Source organism: Rhincodon typus, chromosome 40 (assembly GCF_021869965.1).
Source record: "Rhincodon typus isolate 14 chromosome 40, sRhiTyp1.1, whole genome shotgun sequence".
NCBI lineage: Eukaryota > Metazoa > Chordata > Chondrichthyes > Orectolobiformes > Rhincodontidae > Rhincodon > Rhincodon typus.
This window is the reverse complement of record NC_063371.1, coordinates 1,391,142-1,401,375: the sequence shown is the minus strand read 5'-3', so window position 1 is coordinate 1,401,375 and position 10,234 is coordinate 1,391,142. Positions and strand designations below refer to the sequence as shown.

General features: G+C 57.0%; 1 protein-coding gene across 1 annotated transcript in view; it reads left to right on the top strand.

The window, feature by feature from the left end:
- The window catches only part of LOC125487352 (ankyrin-1-like), a 20,344-nt gene that overhangs the window by 7,697 nt on the left and 2,413 nt on the right, over window positions 1-10,234 (top strand). The window contains exons 3-4 of the mRNA XM_048618660.1: window positions 1,729-2,254; window positions 3,528-3,840. Coding sequence (XP_048474617.1) covers window positions 1,729-2,254; window positions 3,528-3,840 — 839 coding nt within the window. The remainder of the gene's footprint in view (window positions 1-1,728; window positions 2,255-3,527; window positions 3,841-10,234) is intronic.

Here is a 10,234-nt window from a genome sequence, read left to right as displayed (position 1 = left end):
GTGCGTGTCTGTGTGTGTGTGAGCGTGTGCGTGTCTGTGTGTGTGTGAGCGTGTGCGTGTCTGTGTGTGTCCCGACTGTATCATGGTGGTTTGTTGAGCATTGCTGTTTTTATGGCTCTGACGGTCCAGTTTAATGATCACAGCAGCGTGTGCGCTGGCAGACCCGGGTGTTCATTCCCCCGAACCTGTAGCTCAGACTCTGACCTTCACTAATTCCTCCCTGTATTATTAGCTGCTGTCATTCCCAAAACTTTCCTTCAGACGTCACTTCATGTGTGTTGCCAATTCCAGTGCAAGGCATGTTCAAAAGGAACTGTAAACCACTCTCGCTGCCACCTTCCAAAATAGACCATGGCATTGGGTGACAAATAGCATTGCCTGTTGGGTCCTTAACTGTATTTCAAGCTCGGTGTGGTACAGGCTCAAAAAGCCAACCCAGGGAGAGCGAGACAGCCTGTGTTAGAAAAGGAAGGCCAGGTTCCTGCATGCAGAATGGACATTGCAACTGTCCAGCTTCTACTTATTGTGTGTTACTCTAATGCAATAGGGTGTTCCCTCTGTCCCCACTACACCAAAACCCTGCAGGAATTTGTCAGACCTCTGTTCGCTTACCCCCTTAAGCCTTTGTTTCTCAAGAGGGAAAGTACCCAGTCTGTCCAACCTTCCCTGATATCCGGGACCCACCCATTCCTTTACAAATCTCTGCACCGTCTCCAGTGTCTCTCTCGATCCCTTTCTATTAAAGAGTGATCAGAATAACACACAACGCTGCGGTCTGATCAACCTCGATACAAATTTCCCACAATGTCCCAATCTCGCACATCACCCTCAAAAAGTAACCCACACTGTTTGGTTTGTCATTCCACAGTTTTATTAACCTTCTCCCTGTTGTGCTTTACAGTTTTCGAATACGTCAGGCTCCTTCGCTCCCCCACCCCACTTATGTTCTTATTTTACAGGCAATTTTTTTACACAAAGTACATGAGCCACATTGATACTCAATTTGCTAATTATGTGCCCATTTTGCAAGTTTCCTTCTGCGTTACAGAGTCACACAGCACAGAAACAGTCCCCTCAGTCCAAACAGCCTACACTGACCATGTTCCTGAACTAAACTAGTCTCACGTTGGCCCAAATCCCACCCAACCTTTCCTGTTCGTGTGCTGAGCCAAATGTCTTTTAAACATTGTAACTGTATCCACATCCACTACCTCCTCTATTCCACACACGAATCACCCTCTGTGTGACAAAGTAGCCCCTCAAGTCCCTTTTAAATTGCTCTCAGCTTCAACCTGTGCCCTTTAGTTTCGGAAACCCCCCTCCCCGACCTTAGGGAAAAAGACCTTGACCATTCACCCTTGTCCGTGCCCCTCATGACTTTGTAAACCTCCATCAAGTCACGCCCCAGCCTTTGCATCGATTCTCAAGGGGCTGAGGCTCTGTCACGGGGACGAGTTCCTGAGGTTCCGTAAAACAGAGAAAGGCACCCCCCCACCCCACCTCCCCCGGGAGGGGCCACGTGTTCGGTTGCCCCGCGACGCCGTCCGTGAACGGGAATGCCGGCCCTCAGGCCCCGTCCGTCATCTCTTTGTTCCCGCGGAGGCCGTTTGGTGGGCGGGGTTGATCCTGCAAACCCGCCCTCCCCCCCTTATCCCCCCAACCCCGTGTGCGTTCACCTGTAGCCGGTTACAGCTTCTGCAATGGTACCGTTGTTGTCTGCCTGTTCAGGTTTCACCTCGGTGCATGACGAGATGCTGTCGCCGACTTCGCTCCGCTACACGATGCCAAGCCCGGTCCAGGCCGACCACTTCTGGAACGACGTCACCAGCCTGGACGGCATTGCCGCTGTGGTGCCACCCGGTGCCGAGCCCCTGCTGGAGCTTTCTGACGTGCCCCCCCACCCGCCTTGGACGTCGGATCACAGGCCCCCCCTGGTCGTGGCGGAAGACTCCTCCCTGGACTGCAACCGAGCCGAGGACCCCTACCTGGCCGAGGGGCCCCCTCCCTTCACCGACGACCCCCTGGACGCCGACGCCGTCAACGGCCTGATCGAGATATTCAACCAGGAGCTGGAGGACCGGGCTCTGGCGACAGAAGAGGGCCATGCGACCTTGCCCGCACGCCCTCTCAGCGCCGAGAATGGCACTTCAGTCGCCGCGGGCCAACCAAAGGCCAGCGAGGGACAGACGGGGTCAGGAACCGCAAGGGGAGAGGCCGGAGAAGACCTGAGGTGGTTGGAGCAGGGGACTGCCAGGTAAATGCCAGCTTTCTCTGGTCATGGGGGCTGGGGGCACCAGGAGCTGATTGTTACTCCTCCCTTAATTCATAGAGATGGGGCCAGGCCCCCCCGTTCCTGATTACCCACGGTAGGGGCAGTTCAGAGGCACCGTGGGCATAATGTTGACCAGACCAACTTCCTGACGGTCAGTTCCATGGTCATCAAATTCCACGTTTTTTTTTAACTTCATAAATTCACTGTCTATCTCTGTCCCCAGAACATTACCACGGTTTCGAATGCAGCGGTAATACCACAAGGCCATCGCGCCACCGCCCCTCCCCCCCCCCGCTCCCCACCTCCCCCAACCCCATACTAGGCTCCCTCTCGTGGGAACGTCCCCAGGCAACCGTTGCCCCGTCCATAATTGCCCCTGAGCGCCTTGCAGGGGCGTTTCAGAGGGCAGCTGGCATTCAACCGCATGGCATTGGACCTGGAGGGCCGGAGCCTGGGGTAAGGGTGTCGGTTCTCTCCCTCTCGAGGGCTTGAGGGAGCCACACACGGAGATTTCTCTCGTGTTCGTGGTCGCCGAGCATATCGTCGTAATTATTTTTTATCCATTCACGGGGTGAGGGCTCTGCTGCCCTCAGCTGGCATTTATTGCCCATTGCAGAGGGCAATTGGAGAGTCGACCCCGTGGCTGTGGGTCTGGAGTCACTTGTAGGCCAGGCCAGGTAAGGATACCCCACCCCAACACTCCTTCCCTCAGGGACATGAGTGAACTAGATGGGTTTTTTTTCCCGCCAATCGACAACGGACTCACAGTCATTGTTAAACCCAGATTTTTATTGCCTCCAAATCCCACTCTCTGCCATGGCAGGATTCGAGCCTGGGTTCCCCCCAGAACATCGCCTGGGTCCCTGGATTAACCGGCGACGAGGACCACAAGGCCGTCGGCTCCCCTTAAATCTCAGATTTTCAATGCTTGCGAAGGGAACTGAGCCTCAGGCCTAGTTAGCCAGGCTCCGCTGAGCTCCCAGTGCAGGCACTTCAGCGTCTCCCCCCGCCCAAGTTGTCAGCAGGGGGTAGTTAGCACTGAAACATCACACATTGCTCGGCTGAGCTGAAGACGCAGTGTGCGGGCCAGGAAAAGCCAAGTGTCCCTCCTATTCCTGAGCCGGCCCTCTGTTCAGCTCGAGCACCCGCCGACACTCACCCCTTCCCCCCACCCCCACCCCGGTGACACAATCTCCCTGTGCAAGGCCAGAGCTTCCCCTCACTTGGGTCCTGATGGGTTTTCTTCTGCCCGCAGCTCCCAAGCCTCATCCCTAACGGTCCGGGGGCAGAGCGGGACACTCCCTGAGGGCGGTCCACCCCTGGATGAGGCCTGGAAACCGAGGAAGGAGTGGGCCGAGAAGCAGGGCTCGGCCAGGCTGAGGGTGACCCAGGAGAAGCTGATTCAGCCTGTACAGGACACAGCACGGCTCGAGTCGCTGAGTCACTCACAGCCCGAGGAGCCCCTCTGGCCCTCCGCACGAGGGTTAGCCACGTTGGCCCATGGCTCGGATCCCAGGAGCAGCTGGATCACCCTGGAGGAGGAGGAAATGGTGGGCTCCAGTGAGGAGGTGAGGGCCGAACTCTTACTCTGTCTCTGTCCTGAGGAGGGTGAGGGGAACGAGGGAACAGAGGAGTCGTCGCCAACCCCCAGAAACTCTTCAGGTCACTCGGCAGAGCCAGCCCCAACCCACACCTTGGTGTTGTCCCTGAGTGATAGAGCCATAGAGCATGAAAACAGTCCCTTCGGCCCAACACGTCCATGCTGGCCAAATAACCCATAATTAATCTAGTCCCTTTTGCCAGTATATGGCCCATATCCCTCTAAACCCTTCCTATTCATATTCCCATCCAGATGTCTATTAAATGTTGTAATTTTACCAGCCTCCACCACTTCCTCTGGCAGCTCATTCCACATACACACCACCCTCTGCGTGAAAAAGTTGTCCCTCAGGGTCCCTCTTAAATCTTTCCCCTCTCCCCTTAAACCTATGGCCCTCTAGTTTTGGACTGCCCGACCCTGGGGGAGAAAGACCTTGACTATTCACCTTATCCATGCCCCTCATGATTTTATAAACCACTAAGGTCACCCCTCAGCCTCCAACAGTCCAGGGAAAATAGCCCCAGTCTATTTAGCCTCTCCCTATAGCTCAAACCCTCCTACCCTGGCAACAGCCTTGTAAATCTTTTCTGAACCCTTTCGAGTTTCACAACATCCTTCCTGTTGCATGGAGGCCAGAACTGAATGCAGTATTCTAAAAGTGGCTGAACCAATTGACAGGGGCTAGCCTGTCCTCAAAGCTGAGCATTCACCACCCAGAGCTCCTGATCCTGGGGGCAGCTGGCAAGCAGGAGCTGCACCCCGTAGTCGAATAGCCGGTTACCAGCCCCGTGAATGGGCAAACATTCACCTGCAGACACGAGAGCCGTATTGACGGCTGGGGCCAGTGGTGTCCTGCATTCATTTCCTGACCATCAGTGTCCCCAGGAGAATTAAATGCAGGTAGGGTGGTTTTATCCCACTCTCAGGGCCCTGATAGCAGCTTCTGTGCAGCCACCCTCGATACATCGAGAGGGTACAACATGGAGGCAGCTCCGATACTGAACAGGCAGACGTTTAACGGGGTGGAGGGGGACCACGCCAGACAATGTCGAAGGGAGATATTTGCAAACGCTCCCGGTGTGTGCGAGAGTGCACGTGTGTGTGAGATTGTGTGTGTGAGCGAGTGTGTGTGTGTGTGTGTGAGTGGCGTGTGAGCAAGTGCGTGTGTGTGCATGCGTGTGTGAGTGTGTGTGAAAGAGTGTGCGCGTGAGAGAGTGTGTGTGTGTGTGTGTGTGTGTGTGTGAGTGTGTTTGTGACTGTGTGTGTGTGTGTGTGTGTGTGAGTGTGTTTGTGACTGTGTGTGTGTGTGTGTGAGTGTGTTTGTGACTGTGTGTGACTGCGTGTGCATGTGTGTGTTGAGACAGTGTGCGTGTGCGTGTCGCTGTGTCTGATTCTGCTGGCTCCTCATGACTGTGAGACACACAGCTCACAGCAGAGGCTGTCCATCTGCACCGTGCTGTCTCCCATTTATTCTGCAAACTGTTAGCTCGAGCCGCGCCACGAATAGACAGAGAGTTAAAGTTAGGGCCCATGAACCCGGCCAAATCAGGAGCTGCTTTCACTACACCACAGTGCGAAAGCTTAGTGACAGACAGAAACATGTGCTCTGCCTCTCCCTCTCTCTCTGCCTGTCTTCATCCGCTCCCTGCCTCACTGGAACACTGTTTCCATATATAACCCTAACCTGAAAGGCTGAGCCACTCTCCCCGAGAGCTGTTCCAAATGGGAAGTCACAGCATGTCCCTGTGACCTGGACTGAAGGAGAGTGAGCAGCTCTTCAGGGGAAGGTGGGAGGAACAGGCCGAAATGCTCCCAATCCTTCGACGTGGGACGCTATGGGGCAGTGGGGGAAAAGCAAGGTGTCTGTTTCTGGGGTTTCCAAAGCAGCTAACCCCCTTCCCACCTCCCCCCCACCCGACAGTGTTCCCTCAGACCCATCTCAGCCTGCCCAAGGGGTGGGCTGTGGGGTCCCCGTTCTGATGCTGGGGAGGCCAACAATATCGTTGTTATTGCAATGCTGGGCTCAGGTTGCTCCAGAGGGAGAGAGAAAAACCCTGTCCTCGTCCCTGTCCCCAACCCTGTCCCTAACCCTGTCCCTGTCCTCATCCCTGTCCCCATCCCTGTCCCTGATTCTGTCCCTGTCCCTGATTCTGTCCCTGTCCCTGACCCTGACCCTGTCCTCGTCGTCCCTGTCCCTGTCCCCGTCTCTGAACCTGACCCTGACCCTGACCTCAACCCTGACCCTGACCCTGACCCTGTCCCTGTTACTATCCCCGTCCACGTCCCTGCCCCGTCACTGTCCCTGTCACTGTCCCTGTCCTCAGCCCTGTCCCTGTCCCCGAACCTGTCCCTGTCCTCAACCCCGACCCTGTCCCTGACCCTGTCCCTGTCCCTGTCCCTGTCCCTGTCACCGTTCCTGTCACCGTTCCTGACCTCAACCCTGACCCTGATCCTGACCCTGACCCTGTCCCGAACCCTGACCCTGTCCCTGTTCCTGTCCCCGTCCTCAACCCCAACCCTGTCCCTGTCTCTGTCCCCGACACTGAGCCTGTCTCTGTCCCTGACCCTGTCCTCAACCCTGACTCTGACCCTGTCCCTGATTCTGTCCCTGTCCCTGATTCTGTCCCTGTCCCTGTCCCTGACCCTGACCTTGTCGTCCCTGTCCTTGAACCTGACCCTGACCCTGCCCCTGCCCCGTCCCTGTCCCCATCCCCCTCCCTGACCCTGTCCCTGTCCCCGTCCCTGTCCGCAACCCTGTCCCCGACCCCGTCCCCGTCCCTGTCCCTGACCTCAACCCTGACCCTGACCCTGTCCCTGTCACTATCCCCGTCCCCGTCACTGTCCCTGTCCCCAGCCCCATCCCTGTCCCCGACCCTGTCCCTGTCCCTGTCACTGTCCCTGTCACTGTCCCTGACCTCAACCCTGACTCTGTCCTGAACCCTGTCCCTGTCCCTGTCCCCGTCCCCGTCCCTGTCCCCGTCCCCGTCACTGTCCCTGTCACTGTCCCTGTCCTCAACCCCAACCCTGTCCCTGTCCCTGTCCCTGACCCTGACCCTGACCCTGACCCTGTCTCTGTCCCTGGTCCTGTCCCTGTCACTACCCCTGTCCTCAGCCCTGACCCTGACCCTGTCCCTGTCCCTGTCCTCAACCCTGACCTTGACCCTGACTCTATCCCTGTCCCTGTCCCTGTCCCTGACCCTGACCCTGTTACTATCCCTGTCCTCGTCCCTGTTCCTGTCCTCAACCCTGATCCCGTCCCTGTCCCCCTCCCCGTCCCTGTGCCCGACACTGTCCCTGTCCCTGACCCTGTCCCTGTCCCTGACCCTGTCCCTGTCCTCGACCCTGTCCCTGTCCTCAACCCTGTTCCTGTCCCTGACCCTGAATTTGACCCTGTCCCTGACCCTGAATTTGACCCTGTCCCTGACCCTGACCTCAACCCTGTCCCTGACTCTGACCTCAACCCTGTCCCTGACCCTGTCCTCAACCCTGTCCCTGTCCCTGACCCTGTTCCTGTTCCTGTCCCTGTCCTCAACCCTGACCCTGTCACTGTCACTGTCCCTGTCCTCAACCCTGTCCCTGTCCCTGACCTCAACCCTGTCTCTGACCCTGTCCCTGTCCCTTTCCCTGTCCCTGACCTCAACCCTGTCCCTGTCCCTGTCCCTGACCCTGTCCCTGTCCCTGTCCCTGGCCCTGTCCCTGTCCCTGTCCCTGGCCCTGTCCCTGTCCCTGTCCCTGTTCCTGACCCTGACCCTGACCCTGTCACTGTCCCTGTCCCTGTCCTCGTCCCTGTTCCTGTCCTCAGCCCTGATCCCGTCCCTGTCCTCAACCCTGACCCTGTCCCTGACCTCAACCCTGTCCCTGACCCTGACCCTGTCCTCAACCCTGTTCCTGTCCCTGACCCTGAACTTGACCCTGACCCTGTCCCCGTCCCCATCCCTGACCCTGACGCTGTCCCTGTCCCTGACCCTGACCTCAACCCTGACCCTGTCCCTGTCCCTGTCCCTGACCCAGTTTGTATGATCTGATCCCGAACCCCAGCCTCAGGCTGTCTCACGGTGCAGGTCAGGGTTAGATACAGAGTAGTACCCCAGTGCCTTGTCTCTGGGAGACAGCTCCACCTCCACATGCAGGCTTGGGCACAGTGTGGCGCCACTGCCATCTTCAGAGTGTGCCAGTCTGCATGGCCTTCCTGCCCGGCCACCCTCTCATCCTGCCTGTCCACTCCTTTGGCAGTCAGCGTCTCCACAGGGCCCTCCCCCGACCCTGGACAAACCTCCAGCTGTTTGCACACATTGCTTCAGCCAAGAGCAACGAAGTTAATTTCAGCCTCTGTCAGGTCGCACTGAGCAACACTTTGATGCTGATGAGGACAGACCCATTAATAGCACTCAGATATTTTGGTTTCACCAAAAAAAAATCTTTCGCTCTTTATAAATACCACTGATCGGGAAGCTGAGTGCAGAGCTTATGTCTGTCACTGGCTGTGTTTCTGATAGGATCTGCTACCCCGACCCACTTTCCATCAGGGGAGCGTGTTCTTGCTATTGTGTATCTGTCCAGGCATAACGCCCCAGCCTCACCCTCTCTGCTTCGAGCTCTCTTGAGACCACGCACGCTCTCAGCAAAACATGTTGGCAGCACCGTAGATGTGTAACTGGGAGACACTGACCAACACCAGGTGTGGGGTGATCGAATGAGGTTAATAGGTTCAACTTGCATGTTCCCAACTGTGTCTCCACTGGATCTCCCCTCACAGTGAGAAAGCTGCACTCCGTCTGTATCTCAGCTCCACTGGAGGCCTCCTTCTTGATTGTCACACCATGCAGGCAATGCCCTGACCCTCCCGACCCCTTTCCCCGTCTTTAGAAAATTGCCAAGGAAGGGGTAAGCCTGGTGACAGCGTTGTTTTTGTGAGTGCCAGTGGATGAGCCTCGGGCGATTCAATCACCACGTTCCTTCCTGGACAGAATGGGCACTGCAGGCTCGCCACTGGCAGGTGGTTACCACCAGTTGGTGAAGCTGGGATTAACCACGAATCAGGATTCTCCGTCAGTGCGTGTGTGTATCAGACTGTCGCACACATCGCCACCTCTCTAACCCCCCAAAGCCTCCAATCAGTCTTTACTCCTCCGTGCCACCCTGAGGGATATCGCAATATATTCCAGATCCACACCCTCCCCCCCGCCGCCCACTGTCCCTTGTTCCCCGGCATCATCACACGCTGCTTGTTAAAGTAGAATAATACTCCAAATAACACTGAACAGTGCCACACAAGATCTGCAAGAATGGAGTGTTTTGGGTGTGACTTTGTGTGTGTGTGTATGTGCCTTTCTTTGTGTGTGTGCGACTCTGTTTTTGTCTTTGTCTATTTGTGTGTGAGTATGCCTGTCTGTGTGCCTGTGTGTGTGTGTGTATCTGTGTGTGAGTGTGTGTGTGTGTGTGTGTGAGTGAGTCTGTGTGTGTGTAAGTGTGTGAGTAAATGGTGCTCCAGGTTGAACCCAGTTGCCTGCGTCCCCTTTTACAGTCGGCCCTGACAGCTATATCTCGCTCCCCCTCCCTGCCCAGGTCCAGCCCCTGTCTCTAACACCCCGCCACCTGCACCCGCCCCGCCGGCTGGCCTGCCATCCCCCACCCGGGGGATAACGCTGAGGGGGCCCTCCCTTGCTCAGCCCCTTTGCAGTCCTGTGAAAAGACAGGAGGTGGCGGGGGGGAGGTGCGAATGCATAAATGGAGGAGGGGGGTTGGCGAGTGGGGAAGTGGGGAGGGGTTGGAGTGACAGTTTCAAACCTTCAGGCTGGGTGTTGCGTACTGCGTGTTCCTTTCAGTGCGAGCGAGCGAGTCGGGCTGTGCTGGTCGCTTTCTGGGGAGGGAGTGAGCCTTGTGTGCCAGTTGCTGCGAGCTGTCAGCTCCTGCTCTGGCATATCCTGTGTGCTGACAGGAATGTTAGAGTTAGCAGGGCTCCCGGCCAACAAGCAAGGGGAGCTCGGGATTCGCCCTTTATGTGCAGTAGGGGTCTGCGCGTGTGCCCCTCTCACACGGCCATGCCGAGCAGGAGACAATGCTCACTCTGTTCAGCGAGTTCCTCGTCGGCCTGGTGCTGCTCGGCTTCTTCGCTGTCAGCTGCCGGAATGTCCTGCAAATCTCGGCGAACGCCCTGCAATTTGTGCTGAAATGTGTCCACCAGCAGCTGGACGAGGAGCTCGGTGAGAGGGAGAGCGGCTCTGACGACGAGGAGATAGTCACCACCAGGGTCACCCGGAGGAGGCTCATCGTCAAGGTACACCGTGGTGCCCCCCACTGTGCCAGGAGAGGGGGTGCCCCCGTCTAACCAGTGTGTGTGTGTGTGTGTGTGTGTGTGTGTG